General features: G+C 31.1%; 2 protein-coding genes and 1 pseudogene across 2 annotated transcripts; 1 reads left to right on the forward strand and 2 right to left on the reverse strand.

Moving 5' to 3' along the window:
- Window positions 1-1,364: 1,364 nt before the first annotated feature.
- LOC100267037 (12-oxophytodienoate reductase 1-like) lies at window positions 1,365-4,957 on the reverse strand (annotated as a pseudogene).
- Window positions 4,958-9,006: 4,049 nt separating this feature from the next.
- On the forward strand, window positions 9,007-11,640 carry LOC132253242 (putative 12-oxophytodienoate reductase 11). Its single transcript, XM_059734938.1, has 5 exons — window positions 9,007-9,182; window positions 9,894-10,034; window positions 10,199-10,329; window positions 10,484-10,660; window positions 10,868-11,640. Exons 1-5 carry the CDS (start codon window positions 9,085-9,087, stop codon window positions 11,458-11,460), a joined length of 1,140 nt encoding a protein of 379 aa, XP_059590921.1. The 5' UTR covers window positions 9,007-9,084; the 3' UTR covers window positions 11,461-11,640.
- Window positions 11,641-20,410: 8,770 nt separating this feature from the next.
- On the reverse strand, window positions 20,411-22,773 carry LOC100244719 (putative 12-oxophytodienoate reductase 11). The gene is made up of 5 exons (XM_003634529.4): window positions 22,501-22,773; window positions 21,912-22,052; window positions 21,664-21,794; window positions 21,339-21,515; window positions 20,411-21,245 (listed from the first exon to the last, which is right to left on the reverse strand). Exons 1-5 carry the CDS (start codon window positions 22,572-22,574, stop codon window positions 20,650-20,652), a joined length of 1,119 nt encoding a protein of 372 aa, XP_003634577.1. The 5' UTR covers window positions 22,575-22,773; the 3' UTR covers window positions 20,411-20,649.
- Between the last annotated feature and the right edge of the window lie 1,063 nt (window positions 22,774-23,836).

The raw sequence follows: 23,836 nt of genomic DNA on the forward strand, positions 1-23,836 counted from the left end.
TAATAATTTTGATTTTCATGTTGTTCGTACATTAGTCATAGGATTCACTGGTGTACTCAAAGAATGGTGGGGTCATTATCTTAATCAAAATGATAGAGAATTCATGTTAAATGCAAGAAAAATAGTAGTCAAAGAAGAAGGAACATTTGTGCAAACTTATGAAGAAGATGTTATCAATATTTTAATATTTGCAATAACAAAATATTTCATCAGAGATTCATTTTATTTTTAAGAAAGAACTTCAGAAATACTCAATAATCTTATATGTCAAACTCTTCAAGATTTCAAATGATATAATGATATGTTTTTAGTTGAAGTCGATGACAAAATCTTATTGTAGAAGTTATTATTGGAAAGAAAAATTTATTTTAGGATTTTGAACTCTATTGACATAAAAAGTTAAACAAAGAATTGGAAATTTACACAATGAAAGAATTCCTTATGAGTTATTAACTTATGAAGAATTAATTACATTTATCAATAATGAAGAACTAGCTTTATGTATGGATTTCAAACTTAAGAGTCAAATGAAAAAAGAAAGACAAGATAATAAAAAAAATTATGAAAATTTTGTTCATATTATGGATACGATACTTTGGTAGCCCCTTCAAATAGAAAAAATAAAAATAATATAACAAGTCATAAGGCATCAAATGAAACAAAATTTCAAAAGAAAATAATAATAATAATAATAATAAAAACTTTGTCAAATCAAATTTTAAAAGGAAAACACCAACATGAAATACTTTTTTTCTTGATTAACTCTAAAATCCTTTTAACTTGATTGGATGTGAGTTATGAGTCATTAGTGAAATCAAGTAGATTAGAAGCCAAAATGCTTGATAATCAACCCACAAGAAGTTCATTTGTATTTTTCACAAACAATAGTCAACCTACAAGAAAAAAGGTAACACACACACACACACATATATATATATATATATATATATAAACTCATCTTAATCATATAAATATGTTTTAAAATTATGAGAAATCCTTGAGTTTGGAGCCCACAATACATAAATGTGTTTTAAAATGGTAAAAGACCCTTGACTTTGGAGTGTATAATATAATAAGTGTGTTTTAAAACTATGAGAAATCTTTGAGTTTGGAGCATAAAATAACCATCTAATTGGAAACGGATCCGTACAGTTGCATATAATACTCAATAGTATAATTGAATTTCTAATTTCATGGTATGTATACATGAATTCCTCTTCATCATATAAATATATTTTAAAATTGAGTCCTTTGACTTAGGAGCAAACAATTAATATCCATTTAGTTGGGAAAGGGATCGTTATAGATGCATATAATACTCAATGGCAGAATAATTCAAGACCCAATTTCAGACCTTAGAAGATCTACTCAACAATATCCTCAAGAAATGGATAATCAGTGTAGCCGATTATAGGTTCGGGTGCGTAGAATGTCTCCCTGCTATACTTGTTGAGAGGAGCATTGAGCGCAAATCTTTTCGGAAGATCTGGGTTGGCTAAGAACCAACGTCCAAATGCAACAAGATCTGCACGCTCCTCAGCCACAGCATTGTTTCCGTCTTCTTTCACATAACCCCCAGCGGCTATGAATGTGCCATTGAAAGCCTTCCTCAAGGGCACAAGGCTGTGGGGACACTCACACATTTCTCCAGCTATTCTTATCCTTGGCTCAACCATGTGGCAATAGAGAACACCAGATTGGTTTAAAGATTCAACCATGTAAAGGCCTAGAGCCGTTGGGTTGGAGTCTCCTGCCTCGGCATGATGGCCAAATGGAGAAAGCCTTATTCCAACCTTATCAGCTCCTATCTCATTAACAACCGCTTCTACTACTTCCAATGGGAACCTGCAACGGTTCTCTAGTGATCTACCATACTTGTCTGTTCGATCATTGACCTGGTCAAGTAGATAGCCATGAGCCCCATGGATCTCAACTCCATCAAAACCTATGTATTGTGTAAACAATATTATCATCAGTGCATCGAAGAAATTGACTAGAAAGCTAAGCCATGATTTGTATCAGAGGATGAATTTACCAGCTTCCATAGCATTTCTTGCAGCAAGTCTAAAATCATTGACAACTTGAGGAATTTCATCTGTTGTTAGCCGCCTTGGAGCTGAGAACTCAGCAACATCAAAGCCATTGCTTTGGATTTGTGGCGTCAATGCCTTGTCTGTAGAAGATATTGGAGCTTGCCCATTTGGCTGGAATTCTGTAATGATCAGTAATATTAGGATAGATAGATTTAGAGAACATTATCTGTGTATCAAATCAGTTGTGTCCTTCACATAATTCCATCAAGAAAATAGACCTCAAGAATTCCTTGCACGTCTAAATAGTATCCCAACAATTCAAGAACATACCTGTGTTTGAAACTCTTCCCACATGCCAAAGCTGACAAATAAAGATACTGCCTTTAGCATGAACAGCATCTACAATGGGCTTCCAGGCTTCAACTTGCTCTTTTGTCCATATACCTGGGTATGTGCATAGCTACATAGATGGGAAAAACCAGATAATTAATCTTATATCTATCAACTTGATCATATATTTTTTTATTTAAACTTAGAAAACGAACAGAAGTTGTGAAAGTAGTGTTTGTTGTAATTACCCTTGAGCAGTGTCGGAAACTCCAGTTGCTTCAGTTATGAGAAGCCCCCCTTTAGTGGCTCTCTGGGAGTAATACAAGATTGCATGGGGCTGAGGAACATTGTTCCAAGATCTCTGTCTAGTTAGTGGAGCCAGAACCACCCTACAAAATGCTAAGAGTGAAAGAAAAATTAGCCATGTTTAGAACTTGCAGACGAAGAAATCTAACACATTCATCTAAAGAATATGTTACAAGAGCAGAAGAAGAAAAAGAGAGAGGCTGCTTATATCTGTATATTTGGCGGCGGCTGCTGCTACAGTTATATGAGTGGGACACCCCTGGTGATCAAAGTTGAATATATTTTCTGCTGTCCAAATCCTTTGTTATGTCAACTCTGATTTCAGCACGAACTATTAAATAATCATTAATCCCTTAATAATCATTAAAAATAAAGGATTAATGAGCTGTTAAATAACATTTAAAATTTTACAAAAATCATTAATTTCTTATCACATTTCTTTAAATTATGGTTTTTTTTTTTTTATCATACCTAAATGAATATGTCAAAATTATTTTTGATACATATTTTCTAATTAGTTAAGTTTCATAAACCATTTTATCTTCTAAAAATTAAAATCAAAATTAGAACGATAAATTTAAAATATTATATTAATATAGTAAAAAAATTTATTAAATAGGAAATAATTTAATATATAATATAAATAAAACCGATCCAGAATCAATTTTTTTTAATCATAAACCCTTTCTAATAAAATAATTTAAATAAATAAAAAAATAAAAAAACATATTTAATAACTAAAAAACATGAAAAATGGTATTTTTAGATTGCATATTTTAATTGTTTTTTATTGTTTCACTTATTTTTTTTGTCGGAACGTCTTTTATTGAAGTAATAAATAATAAAAGAAAATTAACCCACATCGGGTAAAACTAATTTTTATACCAAAGAAAAAAATGATAAGAAAAAAGGAAAAATTAATCCACAATGGCTAAAAATAATGAAGAAAGTATAGAAACAAAATAAGAGAAGTTTGAAAGACATGAGGTCCCATTATGAGGTTGAATAATAATATATGTATTGTGTAAGGGTCCATCGGGTGAGGTCACTAATGATGAAAATGCAATAATGTGATGTGTATATATGGATTGGCCACCTTCATTGACCATGGTGTACCCATGTCCAACCCGGAAGTCTACATTGGCTGCACCCACACCTTCTCCCTTACATCACTGCATCACCCGACCTTCTTTTTTTAATCTTATTTCTTTTAAGTTCTTTTATGATATTAGTATAGAAAAGTAATGACCAATACAAGAATAGACATACAATTTACTTAACACTCGTTGCTTTTAAAATGAAAAATAGTAAAACTCATAGTTTGTAATGACTCAATTCCTTTCATACAATTAGTGTCCGCTCTAAACTTAATACTTTAAAATATATCTACAATAAAGATTTTATATTTTTATAGTAAATGATTGTGATATCCTATAATGAATGAGAGAAAAATTTTCTGATGTCATATATCTAACTCATCTTAATATATGTATTCCTTTTAATATTGTAGGTATGTTTTAAAGTCATAAGAGTTCATTAGGTTCAAAGTGGATAATATCTACATAGTTGGGAGTGTTAGTACCTTATACATTATAATTTGTGTATTGATAATTTTGTTCTTTTTATTCTAACATAGGATCTTTCTAGATGATGACTTACTCTATATTAAAGACTCAAGGCTACTGATTGATTAATTGAAACGTCATAGGTAAGTTTGGATAGGTTTAAATAAAGGTAAATTAGAATTGAAATGATAAGGGTTGGATCAGATATTTCAAATTATGCAAAAACGATTTTAAATTATGTTTCAATTTAGGCTTTATTCATTTATTTTTCTTGTTTTGAATTTGGTGAATATGAATTTCATAATCCAATAGCAAGTCTTTTAGTTAGTATGATATTTTAAGTTTTATTGTATTTTTGGTAGGCAATGATGTGTTTTTTGTCAATCTAAATGTTGATGAATGTTTGCTCATTTGTAATTGAAGAATAAAAACCTAAAAAGGATAAATTGTTTGAAACTAGGCTTGAATAGAAGCATGATTTTTCTTAATGCGATAATTTCTAAAATTTGAGAATGTGTTTTTTTGAGGCCTTCTAGATTTTTTATTTTATTTTATTTTTTTATAGACTTCTTTGAAAATTTGTAACTTCCCATTCCTTCTCATGCAGATATGATCCACTATGGGTCAATAGGGTATACATATATACCTCACATTTGATATGAGACATCGCAATCCCACCTCCTTGATCTCACATGGAAACATGACATCCTCATTATGCCCCATAGATTATGGGGCCAAAAGGACAATTACTCCTTATGGGGTTAAACAAGTAAAGACTTACATCAAGGTCGAAGATCCTTGCTCATGCTATTTGTAATGGCTCACTTTTAGCCATGTAGTTGTTTTGGGTAAAATGGACCTTCATAACTTTAAAACATGTTTACATGATTAAGAAAAATATGTTGTGTATATTGTATTGTAGAATATCATTACTACTCTTAAACAAACATAACATCTTCGTTATGTCTCACATGATTGTAGGGCATTTAGATGGACAAATACCTCTTGCGGGGCTAAACAAATTCGCACACTGGGTCAAGGATCAACTTTGATATCATTTATAATGTCTCGTTCCCTTCAATATGGATGTTATCTGTCTTGAGCCAATAAACACTTACACCTTAAAAATAGGCCTATATGATTAAGAGACGTTTATATATATATATGAAATATGAGACATTACAATTAACCCTATCTTTCATACAGGCATGATGTCCTCAAAAGATTATGGGGTCCAATAGATGAAGGCTTACATCAAAATTAAAGATCGACTTTGATACCATTTGTAATAACTTACTCTCTCCTATATGGATATTAGTCACTTTAGGTCCAATGAACAATTATAACTTTAAAATGCATTTTAAAATAGTAAGAATCCATTGTGGTTAAAGCAAACAATATCTACATGATTAAAATAGATTACTTTACTTCTCTTTTCAAATGTTAATATATCAAACAACACAACTTTTTTTTTTCCCTGCAGCAATCTAGAATACTCATTTTATCACTTCATTCTCTAAGAGGAGTATATATATCCTACATGGGAACACTCACCCATCTCTATTTAAGGGTTAAAAGGCAAAAACAATTGGTACATAATTAATATTCCACCAAAGATAGTAACTTCTTTGTATTATGATGAGCCCTTGTCTTGTTAGGCAATTGATGAGTACTTTGTGGAGCCAATAAAGAGCAAAAGGCCAATTTGTGCTCTTCTTGATGCATACATTTTCTTACAAACAATTAAACTTTCTTTATTTTTGATCCAGTAATGTTTCTTGATTCTCTATATATTATGTTATTCACATGGATGTTTTCACACCCATATGAGGACAACCTTACAATTTCTTGTTTACTTATGTTTTGTTTGAAATGTTCATTACCTGTTATGATTATATATGAGGTAAATCCACATTTTCTCATGTTATACTTAGAGTGTGTTCATTGTGTTCATTTTCCCATGTTATACTTAAAAGATTACATTTGACATGTTTAATGTTTTCTTAATTGAAAAATGTTTTTAGGATAATCATTTATCAAGTGTTTTTAGGAGAATGGTTTATGAAGTGTTTCTCCAAAAAAAACACTAATATATTTTTTAGATTTTTAAATATATTTCCTAAATTTTATTAAACACCTATTTTTATTTTTTTTCAAAAACACCTTTTAAGTTAAAAACACTTCTTAAAATCATTTTCAAACAACTCTTATATTATTAATATAAATATGATTTTTAGATAGAAAAAAGTGAGTTTTGACTCATTAATTTGAAAAAATAAAAAAAAATAAATCTCAACTTTTATAAATTAGTTTTATATTCATTCATTTAAAAATATTTTAAAATATATGCATTTTTTTATAAGTCAAATAATTATAAAAAAAATTGATTTATCATTTTAATTTAATAAAAGTATCATATAAATAAATATAATATAAATTTTTTATTATATAATATGAGATACAAATCATTTTGAAAAAAATTCTCCATGATAATCTTCCTAATTCCCTATACCTATCTTCTCATCTTTCTTTAATAAAATTGGATAAAAATTTTGTTAGTTGGCATCAATAATAAAATAAGAAAATTAAAAAATTAAAAATATAATTAAAACTAAAATACTTAAAAATTAAATACAATTAAAATTTTTAAAAATTAAAAGTTAAATACAACCAAAAAAAAAAACTTAAAAAAATAAAATATCACCTCTCAAGTTTCCAACTCTTTCTCGAATCTATATTTTATACTAATATGATTTAACAAAGTAAAAATTAATATTTTATTTTTATATTTTTGGTTTTAATTGTATTTTTAATTTTTAAAATTTCTTATTTATTAATTTCAAATCAATTTTTACAAAAAAAAAATAAAATAAAATTCAATTGGTATTATTGACCTGACAAGTAAAAAGTCATTTTAAAAAATAACTGTCTGACTTGTGAAAATATATATATATATATATATATATATATTAAATAGATAAAGATAAAATTGATTTATAACAATTGAGGTTACTTTTTCCATATTTTTTAAAATTAATGAGTAAAAATGGCTATTCAATTGTGTGTTTTTGGGACTTGTTACAAAAAATATCATGCTTTACATATTTTATAAACAACTATTTTCTAATTGTATATGGTAAGGTGCATTGCATGTAGAGACTTCTAGGCCTTGTTTGGTAACTGTTTTTGAAAACAGTTATGAAAAAATAGTTTTTAAGAACAGTTTTTGAAAACTGTTTTATGATGTTTTGTAGAACAAAAGTTTATTTGATAATCTAAAATTATTTTTAATCTGTTTTTAATATTTTTAAATATGTTTTAAAAATAATTTTTATATCCATAGCTTTATTTTTTATCATTATATATGTTTATATAATTATACTTTAAAACAACTCTAAAAAAACAACTAAAATAAGTTTTCTAAAAACACCATAATTTCTGTTTTTTGATAATAAAAATCAGAAAGAAAATAAAAAATAGTTTTTGATTATCAAATGTATTTTTCAGTTTTTTTTGTTTTAAAAACAGAAAACTATTCTTAAAAACAGATATCAAACAAAACCCTAGTGTTCATCATTCTATGATAACTATTTTCTATTTGTACATGGTAAATAGGTCATGTGCATTCAATGTAGATACTTATAGTCTCCATTAAAGGCTGATTACTTAGAAAAAAAAATGAAAAACATATCTTTACTATGATTTTGATAAATTTATGAATATATATGTATTTAAAATATGGAAAATTGTTGGTTTTTCATAAATGGATCCTACTAAAATTTAACCCAATTTAATTTTGGCATCCCATGTATCACATCACAACATTATTTCAGTTGGACTCAAAAAGGCTTTATTTAAACAAATATGAAAAAGTAAAAAACTAAAAAAACAAAAATTGTTCATCTATAAAAATAAAAATAAAAAATCATAAGGAAAATTCCTTGATGAGAGTACTTGACTTGGTGTTTAGGCTTTTAAATACATTATATTTATAAAATATCTTAAAAATTTACTTAAAAAATATTTATATTAAAAAATAATACTAACTTCAAATTACTATAATAGACAATTTCTTCAAAGTAAATAGTGTTCTAAATAGATTGAAATCACTCAAATTAATCTATATACACCCAACTTTATGATAAAACTATCTTAAATTAATTTTAATCCATTTAAAAAAAAAATTAAAACTTGCCACTAATATTATTAATTTTATTGAAATGTTTTTATTACATTTTAAATAAATAATTAAATGATTTAAAATATTTAAATAAGTTCCATATCAAATGTTTTACTTGAAAATTCTTTTTGAAAAATATGTCTCAAAATTTTTTCTTTTGAGTTTATTTGCATTATTAAAATTATTAAAAAATTCTTATAATTTATATTACCATTATTTAAGACTAATTTTTATATTGCATGCCGAATTTTGCTTCATAAACATCAGATTTTAAAATGGAGCCTATTACAAATTAACGAGAATATATATGGAAATATTCGTCATTTTCTATAAATTTGATTTTTTTTTTTAGTATTATTTTATTAAATGTTAGAATGAAATGAAGACGACTTTTCCTTTTCTTATTTTCTCGTATGTTCTTTTGTCATCCACCGACATGATGACCTCATTGCTGATGAAAAAAGTTCACGAATGATTCATTTTGTGTACGTCAATTTGAGTTTGACTGACATGTGGGATGATCTCATCAGCCGCAGATGTGAACAGAACACGCCCTTGGATCTTCTCTCTATAAATGGGCTTCAACCCATTCGGATGTTTTCATTGTTTCATAGATTCCTTCAACGATTATTTTCCAGGAAAAGAAAAGAAAGAGAGAAACCAAACACTGATGGACGGGAAAGTACAAGGAATAAATGGCGTCTCTGCTGAAACCCCCATCCCTCTTATCACTCCATACAAATTGGGCAAGTTCCAGCTCTCTCACAGGTGCAGTCTCCACTTGCTCGCCAGATTTTCTCCCATTTTCTTTCATATTTTCTGTTTCCACTTGTTGGGTGTTGCTGGATTTTGGGTATTTTGAGGGAAAGATGGAATGTGTGGGGAAATTTATGTCTTTGGGTCATGGGTGATGGAAAATTTTTAAGATTTAGAGTTTTCCTGCTTATTTGACAACAGCTTTTTATTTTTTAGAGTAAAAGAATTCGGAAACACGTTTAATAATAAAAAGTTGTTTTATATTTTATGTTCTTAAAAATATAAAATTGGGTGTTTTCGTATTATATCTTTAAATTGTTTTCACTTTTTTTTTTCATGGTTATTTTAAAAAATGATTAAATAAATATATATAATGATTAAATGCATATGTTGGATTTCTGATTTTAATTTTGTTTTTTGAGAAGTGGACATAGGCTGTGTATGATTGATGTTCTGTGCCTGGTTTTAAGGAGAAAAAGAAATTGTGATTTTGGGATTTGGTTTGAACTATTGAATCCATGGCTTCTAAATTTGGAGATTCAACAATGCTTTATTTGGGTTTTCAGTTTCTGAGAAATCCAGCCAGTGAAATTAAAGGGATCTAATTAATCAATCTGTTCAGTCTTAAGCTTCCTGCTGGTTAAGCTTTAGTAGTTCATTCACTGTTTTCTTTGGCCGAAAGTGCTCAAATAGCTAAATTTCCTTGTGTTCCATATTTTTCAGGGTTGTTCTAGCACCATTAACCAGGCAGAGATCTTGGAACAATGTTCCTCAACCACATGCTATCTTACATTACTCTCAAAGAACCAGCAAAGGGGGTCTTCTCATAGCTGAAGCAACGGGAGTTTCGGACACTGCTCAAGGGTAATTGTAGAAGAAGTCATTTTCTGAAGTTCCATTCATTTTCTAAATGAAAAAAAAAAAATGCAAAATGTGCTCGAGCACATACTTTCCAGTGTTTTGATATTGATGTTGGCCCTGTCGTTTTTGTTATTTTATTTTATTTTTGGAATTTTCCATATTTTTAGGTATCCAAATACACCAGGCATATGGACAAAAGAACAAGTTGAAGCTTGGAAACCTATTGTAGATGCTGTTCATGCTAAAGGCGGTATCTTTTTTTGTCAGATTTGGCATGTGGGGAGGGTTTCAAACACGGGTATGTTTTTTACTTACCATTTGCCGTAGATTTGAAAGGCATTCCTTAGCTTACAGCATGCAAATGAATATTGAAGAGTTCGTGAATTGAAATAAGGTTTATTTTCTGTTTGGTTATAGCTCCTCTGATTTATCCATCCTATTAACTTTTTCAGGTTTCCAGCCAAACGGGCAAGCTCCAATCTCTTGTACAGACAAGCCATTGACACCCCAAATCGGAGCCAATGGCATTGATGTTGACCAGTTCTCACCTCCCCGGCGGCTAACAACAGATGAAATCCCTCAAGTTGTAAAGGATTTTAGACTTGCTGCAAGGAACGCTATTGAAGCTGGTATGTGATATTTTCAATTAAAATAAATTTTGGTGATGGTGAACAACATTTGATCAGCCAAGTCATAGCATTTGAAGGTCATGAATGCTCGGCTAAGAAAATGGCAGCCATTCCCACCATTGAATTATTGGATTTTAGTCTTATGGTTTTGTGAATGAAGTCACTTCAGTTTCTTTGATGCAATAACATTACTTGTTCAATATGTAGGTTTTGATGGAGTTGAGATCCATGGGGCTCATGGCTACCTACTTGACCAGTTCATGAAAGACCAGGTCAATGATCGAACTGACAAATATGGTGGATCCCTAGAGAACAGATGCCGGTTTCCTTTGGAAGTAGTTGAAGCTGTTGTTGATGAGATAGGGGCAGACAAAGTTGGAATAAGGCTTTCTCCATTTGCTACTTATGCAGAAGCAGGTGACTCGAATCCAAGAGCTCTAGGCCTTTACATGGCTGAATCCTTGAATAAATATGGGCTTCTCTACTGCCACATGGTTGAGCCAAGGATGAAAACACTCGGAGAAAAAAGTGAATGTGCCCATAGTCTTTTGCCCATGAGAAAAGCTTTCAATGGTACATTCCTTGTTGCTGGGGGGTATGACAGAGAAGATGGGAACAACGCTGTGGCAGAGAATCGCGCAGATCTTGTTGTGTATGGGCGTTGGTTCTTGGCCAACCCAGATCTTCCAAAGAGATTTGCGCTCAATGCTCCTCTCAACAAGTACAACAGAGAAACATTCTATACACCCGATCCTGTTCTTGGTTACACTGATTATCCATTTCTTGAAGACGCGGAGTAGATTCTCAAAGTTGTAGGATTAGAACTTTGAATCATTTTTCAGTGATAAAAGCATCCTAAATGCCATAGTTGTTATTTTCTTTTGTCCCTTTCAGATAGTTTCCACGTTATTGTAAGAATTCATTGATTCAAGGACTATCCTGCATGATAATAAAGGGATTAATTCCCATAATTATGCTTATGTTGATATTTAGTTTCATGTTCATGCTAATTCCGGCCTACCTTTCCAAATTTTAATGCTAATAAATGGGCCGTTTCAGGCCAGCCCAATGCATCTCCAGTAGCCCAGCATATAGGCTTGTGTGGTTGTACAAGCACTCAAGCGCTATCTCGGACCGATGTGGGATTCAGATACCACTTCTCATATTTAAAAAATTAACCCGCACAAGAGAAAGAGGCAGACCACCAAACTATTACCAATATATATAATATTCTTAAATATTATTTATAAATTATATTATATGTGTATAAATTCGTGTGTATATATATTACAAATTAATTAGAATAAAATTGTTTTAAATAATATAATTTTAATTATTGTATATTTTCTATAATAATGCAATATAAATTTATAAATAAAATTATCAACATTTTAAAATAAAAAATATTTATACTTTTATTATCATTTCTTTAATGTGTGTAAATACATCCAAATTATATGGATTTACATAAAATTTATTTTTAAATTTTGAACATTATTGTTGAATGTCAAAATTATATCTTACATATATTAATTTTTATAACAAAATAACGTCAAAAATGTCTATTATTACTTTTTCAATAATTTCTTAGAACCTTTCTCAACACTGTTAAGAATTTGATTAATTTTCGTCTTATCGATATTTTGTATCAAAATATCCATCGATATTTATTGACATATCCTAATACATCCATAAAATTAAGTTACCAATATATCCGTAAAAACTGATATTTTCATCATTGTCACAAGATACACTTCATTATTTCTATAAATGTTGTACAACTCTCAATATGAAACAATGTTAAAATAAATACTGTTAGCCCAAGGGTTCTCCTAATCAGGTTTTGATGATAACAAACCATGATTAAGTTACTAATTGGTTTGAATGGTAAAGAATCTCAGGTATTAATTTGGAAATTCATCAAAGGACCTAATGGATACAAGATAAGACATTTGGAAGACTATTGATCATAGAAAACAAATGTAAGATGAATGCATGGGTGCACTTAGGTTTTACATATCATTTCATGCATTTTTGAAAACTTGGTTTATGATTTGAAATTACAATTTCATTAAAACGCGAGTTTTATCAAATGTACTTTAGGCAAAACGTTTCAAATTTAGCATATTAATTTACCTAAAGACCTTGCCTAAGTATTAGAAAAGAAAAGAACTGAAAAAGATAGGTTTTCGGGGCCAACCGGCTAGGGAACCGGTTGACCGGTTGCCCTTGTCCAGTCTAGTCGAGGTCCGGTCGAGGACTGTTAAAAACACTCTCTCTCATTCAGTAGCCTTCCCTTCCCGGTTGAGGTATTCTCTTTCCCGGTCGACCTCTAGTCAAGGTCCAATCGAGACAACGGTAACCTGCCAAAGCATTAAATGCTCCAACGACTAGTGAACTGGTTGACCCCCAGCTCGATCAGTTGAGGCTGCTTTTTGTTTTTCTTGGCTCCCGATGTTAGAAACCTATAAATCGAGAGCTCCACTTCATTTATGATATAGAGAACACTTGCATTCAATTGTCTACCAAGTTGTTCTTGCCTTAAAAACTCTCATTTCTTTCTTGGTGCATTAAATCTTCACTTGCATATCTTTCAGTGCACCCTTGTGAGTCATCTTAGCTTTGATTTATATTTGAGCCATTATTGAGATAGGTTGAGAGAAGATCATTCTTGTAAATTGAGTGTTAGAGCCTTCAAGTAAGTTGAATCTTGAATAGATTGTGTAAGAACCCATTGGAGTCGGAATCCAAGTGTAAAGAAGATTAGAAGCTTGGTTGAAGCTTCAAGTTAGTGGAACCCTCACTCGGTTAGGAGCTTGAGGAGAGTGGAAGTAGGCAAGGAAGTGTCGAACCACTATAAAATCTGAGTTTGAATTCTCTAACTCTATCTCATTATATTTGCTTATATTGTGCTTAAATTTGTTGTGTTGAAAAAGTTTTTGAAAAACCCAATTCACCCTCCTCTTGGGCGTTTTTCTTATTAGCTTTTATTTTCTTAATGGGTATCAGAGCAAGGCCTCTTGTTTAAGACTTAATCGTCTAAGAGGAAATGATTGAATATCAAGCTCATCTCACACTGAAAATTTTACAAAACATAGAGCTCCATTTTTTACGATAACCGACTATCCCTATTGGAAAACTAGAATGACTTGGTATTTACAATCAACCGATTTAGACGTATGGGATGTCATTGAAGATGACCCAACTTTTCCTGCAAAACTAGTTGATGGAGTCATGGTTCCAAAACCCAAGCAAGAATGGATTGAGCTTGATAGAAGAAATTTTCAATTAAATGCTAAGGTCATTTTTACTTTACAATGTGCTATGGATAGAAATGAATATAATAGAATATGTCAATGCAAATCGGCTAAAGAAATTTGGAGATTACTTGAAATAACTCATGAATGAACAAATCAAGTGAAAGAGTCAAAAATAAATTTACTTGTTCATAATTATGAATTGTTTTTTATGAAAGAAAATAAGACTATTATTGAGATGATCACTAGGTTCGCTGACATTGTCAATGGTCTTGAAGCATTGGGAAATACCTACAAGGAATCCAAAAAGGTGATGAAGATATTGAGGTCACTTCCATCAAAGTGGCATACAAAGGTCATCGCAATTCAAGAAGCAAAAACCTTGACCAAGCTACTTATGGAGGAGCTCTTAGGGTCATTAATGACATATAAGATCAATTTGACAAAGAACTACAAAAATATGAAGACAAAAAAAAGAAGAGCATAGCTCTCAAAGCTACAACTAAGGAAGAAGAAGAAGTTGAAGAAGAAAAACAAAGTGAAGAGGATGATGATCTAGTCCTCATCACAAAAAAGCTCAACAAATACATGAGGGGTGAAAGGTTTAGAGGAAGAGGGTTCACCTCTAGAAGAGACCTTTCTAAAAAGGAATCTTCATCTCATGGTGACAAAGAGAAATGGGAAGAGAAAAGAGATTTGGTGCGCTTCAAATGCAAAAAACCGGGACACATTAAATATGATTGTCCTCTCTAAACAAGTGAAGCCAAGAGAAGAATCAAGAAGGCAATGATGGCCACTTGGAGTGAAAGTGAAGAATCCTCCGAAGAAGAAAATGAGAAAGAAGTGGTAAACATGTGCTTCATGGCAATAGATGAACTTGATGAAGTAAAATCTAACTTTAGTGATGAAGATATGCATGATGTTTTTGAAGAATTGTATGAGGATTTTGAAAAACTTAGTTTGAAAAATATTTCTCTTAAAAAGAAAATTTAACAACTTTAAAAAGAACTTGAAGAAGTAAAAGAGAAATTTTCAATTGTTGAAATTTCTAAAATTCATTTTGAAAAAGAAAATGAAATTTTGAGAAAAGAAAATGAGATTTTGAGAAAAGAAAATGAGATTTTGAGAAAGAAAAATGAATGGTTAACCTTCTCTCTTTCAAAATTTTCTTGTGGACAATAATATTTTGAAATGATTCTACCTAGCCAAAAATATGTTTTTGAGAAACAAGGGTTAGGATTCAAATCTTCAAAAAATTAAAAGTATTTTAAAAACTATTTTGTAAAAGAATCTTCAAGTGCAAGTCCTTCTACTACTTGCAACTTTTGTGGAAGAGAAGGGCACATTAGTAGTACATGTCCCTTAAGAAATGGTTCTCAAAAGAATTCAAATGCAAAATCTAAAAAGGTTTGGATTGAAAAATCCAAGGTCACTAACCCTCAAGGACCCAAAAAGATATGGGTACCTAAATCAACTTGAGTTTTTTTTTTTTTTTTGTAGGGTTCAAAGAAGGATAAGTGGTTCTTGGATAGTGGATGCTCAAGACACATGACCGGGGATGAATCCAAGTTTTCTTTCCTTACAAAGAAAAATGGAGGATATGTTACATTTGGAGACAATGCAAAAGGAAGAATCATTGGTCAAGGCAACATTGGTAATGACACATCCTCTCTTATTGAAAGTGTTTTTTTAGTAGATGGTTTAAAACATAACCTTTTAAGCATTAGTCAACTTTGTGACAAAAGTTTTAAAGTGATTTTTTAAGCATCTCATTGCATCATCAAGGATATTCAAAATGATAAAACCATCTTCATGGGCCATAGATGTGATAATGTTTACACTATAAATATTTCAAAATATGATGGTCATGATAGATGCTTTTCAAGCATGCATGATCAAAGTTGGTTGTGACATAGGACATGCTAATATGGACCTCATTTCCCAACACAACAAAGATGAACTTGTTAGAGGTCTTCCCAAAATAAATTTTCAAAAAGACAAAGTTTGTGAAGCTTGTCAAGTGGGAAAGCAAATAAAAAATTCTTTCAAAAACAAAAATTTCATTTCAACATCTAGGCCTCTTGAGTTGTTGTATATGGATTTATTTGGTCCTTCTAAGACACCAAGTCTTGGAGTAAAATCTTATGCATATGTTATTATGGATGATTTCTCTAGATACACATGGGTCTTGTTTTTAAGTCAAAAGAATGAAGCCTTGTATGAGTTTTCAAAATTTTGCAATAAGGTTCAAAATGAAAAAAGTTTTATAATTACTTGTATAAGAAATGATCATGGGAGAGAATTTGAAAATATTGATTTTGAAGAATATTGCAATGAGCATGGTATTAACCACATTTTTTCGGCTCCTAGAACTCCTAAACAAAATGGGGTAATTGAAAGGAAAAATAGAACTCTTTAAGAAATGGCTAGAACCATGCTAAATGAAAACAATTTACCAAAATATTTTTGGGCCGAAGTGGTTAACACTTCTTGTTATGTTTTAAATAAAATATTATTGAGGTCCATTCTTAAGAAAACTCCCTATGAGTTTTGAAAAAACAAGAAACCCAACATTAGCTATTTCAAAGTCTTTGGGTGCAAATGTTATATATTAAACACCAAAGACAATCTTGGAAAATTTGATGCAAAATTGGATGTTGGAATTTTCCTTGGTTACTCAACTTCAAGTAAAGCTTTTAGAGTTTTCAACAAAAGAACCATGGTTGTAGAGGAGTTCATCCATGTTATTTTTTATGAATCTAACAATTCTCTCCAAGAAAGAGAAAGTTTTGATGATGATTTAGGTTTGGAGACCTCCATGGGAAGATTTCAAATTGAAGATAAAAGGCAACAAGAAGTAATTGGAGAGGATCCCAAGAAAGAAGAATCACCATTGGCACTACCTCTCCTCAACAAGTGCAAGGTGAATCAAGTCAAGACATTCCTAAATATTGGAAGTTTGTCATCAACCACCCACAAGATCAAATTATAGGTAATCCATCTAGTGGGGTAAGAACTAGATCATCTCTTAAAAATATTTACAATATTCTTGTTTTTATCTCTCAAATTGAGCCTAAAAATATGAATGATGCTTTAGTTGATGAAAATTGGATGATTGCTATGCAAGAAGAGTTAAATCAATTTGAAAGAAGTGAAGTATGAGAATTAGTGCCAAGACCTTCAAATCAAAGTGTTATTCGAACTAGATGGGTCTTTAGAAATAAAATGGATGAAAATGGCATAATTGTTAGAAATAGAAATAAAATGGATGAAAATGACATAATTGTTAGAAATAAAGCAAGATTGGTAGCCCATGGTTTTAATCAAGAAGAAGGGATAGATTATGAAGAAACCTTTGCCCTCGTAGCTAGGTTGGAAGCCATTAGGATGCTACTTGCCTTTGCATGCTTTAAAGACTTTGTTTTATATCAAATGGATGTGAAAAATGCTTTTTTGAATGACTTTATAAATAAAGAAGTATATGTTGAACAACCACCTGGTTTTCAAAGTTTTATATGATAGGCTTACATGCATATCATTGTCATATCTTTTGTTTGGATCATATGTTTGATAGGCTTATATGTTTTCGTGTATTATTTACTTATATATGATATGTTATATGCTTCATGACTTACACCATTTCCTATTGAAAATTCACATGTCTTGATTATCTTTGTTTTAACTTCATAAATTTTGATTGATTGATCCATGATTGGTTTGAGGGGGAGATTTTTCTTCTCCTAGATAACCAAGGTTTGTCATTATAAAAAAATGGGAGATTGTTAGCCCAAGGGTTCTCCTAATAAGGTTTTGATGATAACAAACCATGGTTAAGTTACTAATTGGTTTGAATAATAAAGAATCTCAGGTATTAATTTGAAAATTCATCAAAGGACCTAATGGATACAAGATCGAGACTTTTGGAAGACTTTTATTCATAGGAAACAAATGTAAGATGAATGCATGAGTGCACTTAGGTTTTACATATCATTTCATGCATCTTTGAAAACTTGGTTTATTATTTAAAATTACAATTTCATTAAAACCCGAGTTTTATCAAATATACCTTAGGCAAAACGTTTCAAGATTGACATATTAATTTACCTAAAGACTTTGCCTAAGTGTTAGAAAAGAGAAGAACTGAAAAAGATAGGTTTTCGGGGCCAAAAGGCTGAATCGGTCGAGGCATTGACCAACCGGCTCAACCAACCAGGGAACCGGTCGACCGGTTGCCCTTGTCCGGTCCGGTCGAGGACTGTTAAAAACACTCTCTCTCATCCAGTAGCCTTTCTTAGCTCCCGAGGTTAGAAACCTATATTGAGAGCTCCACTTCATTTATGATATAGAGAACACTTGCATTCAATTATCTACCTACTTGTTCTTACCTTAAAAGCTCTCATTTCTTTCTTGGTGCATTACATCTTTACTTGTATATCTTTTAGTGCACCCTTGCGAGTCATCCTAACTTTGATTTGTATTTAAGTCATTATTGAGCTAGGTTGAGAGAAGATCAATCTTGTAAATTGAGTGTTAGAGCCTTCAAGTAAGTTGAATCTTGAAGAGATTGTGTAAGAGCCCATTGGAGCCGGAATCCAAGTGTAAAGAAGATTAGAAGCTTGGTTGAAGCTTCAAGTTAGTGGAACTCTCACTCGGTTAGGAGCTTGAGGAGAGTGGACGTAGGCAAAGAAGTCTCGAACCACTATACAATCTGAGTTTGAATTCTCTAACTCTATCTCATTATATTTGCTTATATTGTACTTAAATTTGTTGTGTTGAAAAAGTTTTTGAAAAACCCAATTAACCCCCCCCCCCCCCCCCCCCCTCCCCCTGCTCCCCCGGGTGTTTTTCTTATTAACCTTTATTTTCTCAAATATGACTTAAATTAAACAAACTTAATATTAATGACCTTGATCAAATATCAACTAAAAGTAATATTTGAAATAAAACTCAATAAGTTAATCAAATTCAAAATATAACAAAAGAAAACTCATAAATAAATAATTTAGAAAATCAATTCAAAATGAATTTTGTTTCAATACTCACACCTCCCACAACAATCAATACAATAGCTAATAATTATATAACTAGAAAAAAATATTATTCAAAACCTTCTTTTCTAGATGTATAATTAGAAGAAAGAAATTATAAATTAGCTATTAGCCATGATGGTAGTAGTTTCTATGAATTGAACATAGATATTATGAGTGAACATTAGATAATCAATTTACTTCATGAAATAATAATAGTTGTTAATGCTTATAAAATCAAAATTAATAATTTTGATTTTCATGTCGTTGGTACTTTAGTCATAGGATTCACTGGTGTACTCAAAGAATGGTGGGATAATTATCTTAATCAAAATGATAGAGAATTCACGTTAAATGTAAGAAAAATAGTAGTCAAAGAAGAAGGAACATTTGTGCAAACTTATGAAGAAGATGTTATCAATATTTTAATATTTGCAATAACAAAATATTTCGTAGGAGATTCATTTTACTTTTAAGAAAGAACTTTAGAAATACTCAATGATCTTATATGTCCAACTCTTCAAGATTTCAAATGATACAAAGATATGTTTTTAGTTGAAGTTATGACAAAATATGATTGTAGAAGTCATTATTGGAAAGAAAATTTTATTTTAGGATTTTCAATTCTATTGACAGAAAAAGTTAAACAAAGAATTGGAAATTTACACAATGAAAGAATTCCTTATGAGTTATTAACTTATGAAAAATTAATTACATTTATCAATAATAAAGAACTAGCTTTATGTATAGATTTCAAACTTAAGAGTCAAATGAAAAAAGAAAGACAAGATAATAAAAAAATTATGAAGATTTTGTTCATATTATGGATACGATACTTTGGTAGCCCCTTCAAATAGAAAAAATAAAAATAATAAACCAAATAATATAACAAGTCATAAGGCATCAAATGAAACAAAATTTCAAAAGAAAAATAAAAATAATAATAAATAAAAAAACTCTATCAAATCAAATTTTATAAAGAAAACACCAACATGAAATACTTTTTTTTCTTGAGTAATTCTAAAATCCTTTTAACTTGATTGGATGTGAGTTATGAGTCATGAGAGAAATCAAGTAGATTGGAAGCCAAAACGCTTGATAATCAACCCACAAGAAGTAGATTTGTATTTTTCATAAGCAATAGTCAACCTACAAGAAAAAAAGTAAATATTTATATATATATATAGACTCGTCTTAATCATATAAATATGTTTTAAAATCATGAGAGATCCTTGAGTTTGGAGCGTACAATATATAAATGTATTTTAAAACTGTGAAAGACCCTTGAATTTGAAGCATATTATATTATCCATCTAGTTGTATATATATGTGTGTGAACTCTTCTTAATCATATAAATGTGTTTTAAAATCGTGAAAGACCCTTGATTTTGGAGCATACAATATATAATATATAAATGTGTTTTCAATCTGTGAGAGATCTTTGAGTCTGGAGCATAAAATAACCATTTAGTTGGAAACGGACCCATACAAATGCATATAATACTCAATCTTACAATTCAATTTCCAATTCCATCTTATGTATACATGGATTCCTCTTAATCATATAAATCTATTTTAAAACTGTGAGTCCTTTGACTTTGGAGCAAACAATTAATATCCATTTAGTTGGGAAATGGATCGTTATAGATACATATATTACTCAATGGCAGAACAATTCCAGACCCCATTTCAGACCTTTGGAGATCTACTCAACAATATCCTCAAGAAATGGATAATCAGTGTAGCCGATTATGGGTTCGGGTGCGTAGAATGTCTCCCTGTTATACTTGTTGAGAGGAGCATTGAGCGCAAATCTTTCTGGAAGATCTGGGTTGGCTAAGAACCAACGTCCAAATGCAACAAGATCTGCACGCTCCTCAGCCACAGCATTGTTTCCGTCTTCTTTCACATAACCCCCAGCGGCTATGAATGTGCCATTGAAAGCCTTTCTCAAGGGCACGAGGCTGTGGGGACACTCACACATTTCTCCGGCTGCTCTTATCCTTGGCTCAACCATGTGGCAATAGAGGACACCATATTTGTTTAAGGATTCAACCATGTAAAGGCCCAGAGCTGTTGGATTGGAGTCTCCTGCCTCGGCATGATGGCCAAATGGAGAAAGCCTTATTCCAACCTTATCAGCTCCTATCTCATTAACGACCGCTTCTACTACTTCCAATGGGAACCTGCAACGGTTCTCTAGTGATCCACCATACTTGTCTGTTCGATCATTGACCTGGTCTTTCATGAACTGGTCAAGTAGATAGCCATGAGCTCCATGGATCTCAACTCCATCAAAACCTATATATTGGGTAAACAATATTATCATCAGTGCATCGAAGAAATTGACTAGAAAGTTAATTCATGATTAATTGTATTAGAGGATGAATTTACCAGCTTCCATAGCATTTCTTGCAGCAAGTCTAAAATCATTGACAACTCGAGGAACTTCATCTGTTGTTAGCCGCCTAGGAGCTGTGAACTCAGCAACATCAAAGCCATTGCTTCGGACTTGTGGCGTCAATGCCTTGTCTGTAGAAGATAATGGAGCTTGCCCATTTGGCTGGAATTCTGTAATGATCAGTAATAGGATAGATAGAATTAGAAAACATTATCCGTGTAGCAAATCAGTTTTGTCCTTCACATGATTACAACAACAAAATAGACCTAAAGAATTCCTTGCACGTCTAAATAGTATCCCAACAATTCAAGAACATACCTGTGTTTGAAACTCTTCCCACATGCCAAAGCTGACAAATAAAGATACTGCCTTTAGCATGAACAGCATCTACAATGGGCTTCCAGGCTTCAACTTGCTCTTTTGTCCATATACCCGGGGTATGTGCATAGCTACATAGATGGGAAAAACCAGATAATTAATCTTATATCTATCAACTTGATCATATATTTTTTATTTAAACTTAGAAAATGAACAGAAGTTGAGAAAGTAGTGTTTGCTGTAATTACCCTTGAGCAGTGTCGGAAACTCCAGTTGCTTCAGTTATGAGAAGCCCCCCTTTAGTGGCTCTCTGGGAGTAATACAAGATTGCATGGGGCTGAGGAACATTGTCCCAAGATCTCTGTCTAGTTAGTGGAGCCAGAACCACCATACAAAATGTTAAGAGTAAAAGAAAAATTAGCCATGTTTAGAACTTGCAGACGAAGAAATCTAACACATTCATCTAAAGAATATGTTAGAGGAGCAATGTTCATGTGCTACAAGAGCACCCTCAAGGCAGAATTCATGCTATCTTTGGTTGTTTAGAAAAAGAAGGGAAAAGAAAGGAAATTGATGTTGTAAATCTTAAAAAGTTTTATTTCTCATAACCCCATTCACAAAAATTTTCCCTCAATGCAGCCAAATACAAGTATACAGCCTCCCCCTTTCTTTCCCAGAAACCACTCTCAAAAACTTTCTTTTTCTTTCTTTTCTTGTCTGCTTTCTCATTTTCTGAATCAAGCACAAACCCACAAATTCTAACAACCCCCAACAAGTGGAAACAGAAGATACGAAAGAAAATGCAAGAAAATGAAGAGAGGAAGTGGAGAAATGTACCTATGAGAGAGCTGAAACGTGCCCATCTTGTATGGTGTGAGAAGGGGCTGCTCTCCTTGCACTTTTCCTTCCATGTCTGTCAGTTTCTCTCTCTCTCTCTTTTTTTTTTTTCCTCAAAAACTCAATGAACGAAAGAATCAAACTACGGAGAATGAAGTATGAAAAACAATATCCGAAGTGTGTTGAGACTTGAAAGTCCAATGTGTTGAAGCCTATTAGTATTTATAGAGAAGAAGAAGAGAGAGGCTGTTATATCTGTATATTTGGCGGCGGCTGCTGCTACAGTTATATGAGTGGGACACCCCTGGTGATCAAAGTTGAATGCTTTTTCTGCTGTCCAAATCCTTTGTCATGTCAACTCTGGTTTCAGGATGAACTATTAAATAATCATTAATCCCTTAATAATAATTAAAAATAAAGGATTAATGAGCTGTTAAATAACATTTAAAATTTAAAAAAAAATATTAATTTCTTATCACATTTCTTTAAATTATGGTTATTTTTTTATCATACCTAAATGAATATGTCAAAATTACTTTTGAATCATATTTTCCAATTAGTTAAGTTTCATAAACCATTTTATCTTCTAAAAATTAAAATCAAAATTAGAACAAAAAATTTAAAATATTATATTAATATAGTAATATTTTATTAAATATGAAATAATTTAATAAATAATATAAATAAAACCGATCCCAGAATCAATTTTCTTTTATCATAAACTCTTTTTAATAAAATTATTTAAATAAAAAAAGTAGAAAAACATATTTAACAACTAAAAAACATGAAAAATGGTATTTTTTAGATTGCATATTTTAATTGTTTTTTATTATTTCACTTTTTTTTTGGTCGGAACGTTTTTTATTGAAGTAATAACTAATAAAAGAAAATTAACCCACATCGGGTAAAACTAATTTTTATACCAAAGCAAAATATGATAAGAAAAAAGGAAAAATTAATCCACAATGGCTAAAAATAATGAAGAAAGTATAGAAACAAAATAAGAGAAGTTTGAAAGACATGAGGTCCCATTATGAGGTTGAATAATAATATATGTATTGTGCAAGGGTCCATCGGGTGCGGTCACTAATGATGAAAATGCAATAATGTGATGTGTATATATGGATTGGCCACCTTCATTGACCATGGTGCACCCATGTCCAACCCAGAAGTCTACATTGGCTGCACCCACACCTTCTCCCTTACATCACTGCATCACCCGACCTTCTTTTTTAATCTTATTTCTTTTAAGCTCTTTTATGATATTAGTATAGAAAAGTAATGACCAATACAAGAATAGATATACAATTAACTTAACACTCATTGCTTTTAAAAA

This window comes from Vitis vinifera, chromosome 18, assembly GCF_030704535.1.
Source record: "Vitis vinifera cultivar Pinot Noir 40024 chromosome 18, ASM3070453v1".
NCBI classification, from domain to species: domain Eukaryota; kingdom Viridiplantae; phylum Streptophyta; class Magnoliopsida; order Vitales; family Vitaceae; genus Vitis; species Vitis vinifera.

What these genes read in the sequence shown, in the direction of transcription:
- LOC132253242 (XM_059734938.1), top strand. Translation starts at nt 9,085, where the DNA reads ATGGACGGGAAAGTACAAGGAATAAATGGCGTCTCTGCTGAAACCCCC. An exon ending in AAGTTCCAGCTCTCTCACAG is followed by an intron (nt 9,183 to 9,893) that starts GTGCAGTCTCCA and finishes CATATTTTTCAG; the next exon opens with GGTTGTTCTAGCACCATTAA. An exon ending in GGGGAGGGTTTCAAACACGG is followed by an intron (nt 10,330 to 10,483) that starts GTATGTTTTTTA and finishes TAACTTTTTCAG; the next exon opens with GTTTCCAGCCAAACGGGCAA.
- LOC100244719 (XM_003634529.4), bottom strand. Translation starts at nt 22,574, where the DNA reads ATGGAAGGAAAAGTGCAAGGAGAGCAGCCCCTTCTCACACCATACAAG. An exon ending in ACGTTTCAGCTCTCTCATAG is followed by an intron (nt 22,053 to 22,500) that starts GTACATTTCTCC and finishes AACATTTTGTAT; the next exon opens with GGTGGTTCTGGCTCCACTAA. An exon ending in GTTTCCGACACTGCTCAAGG is followed by an intron (nt 21,795 to 21,911) that starts GTAATTACAGCA and finishes CCATCTATGTAG; the next exon opens with CTATGCACATACCCCGGGTA.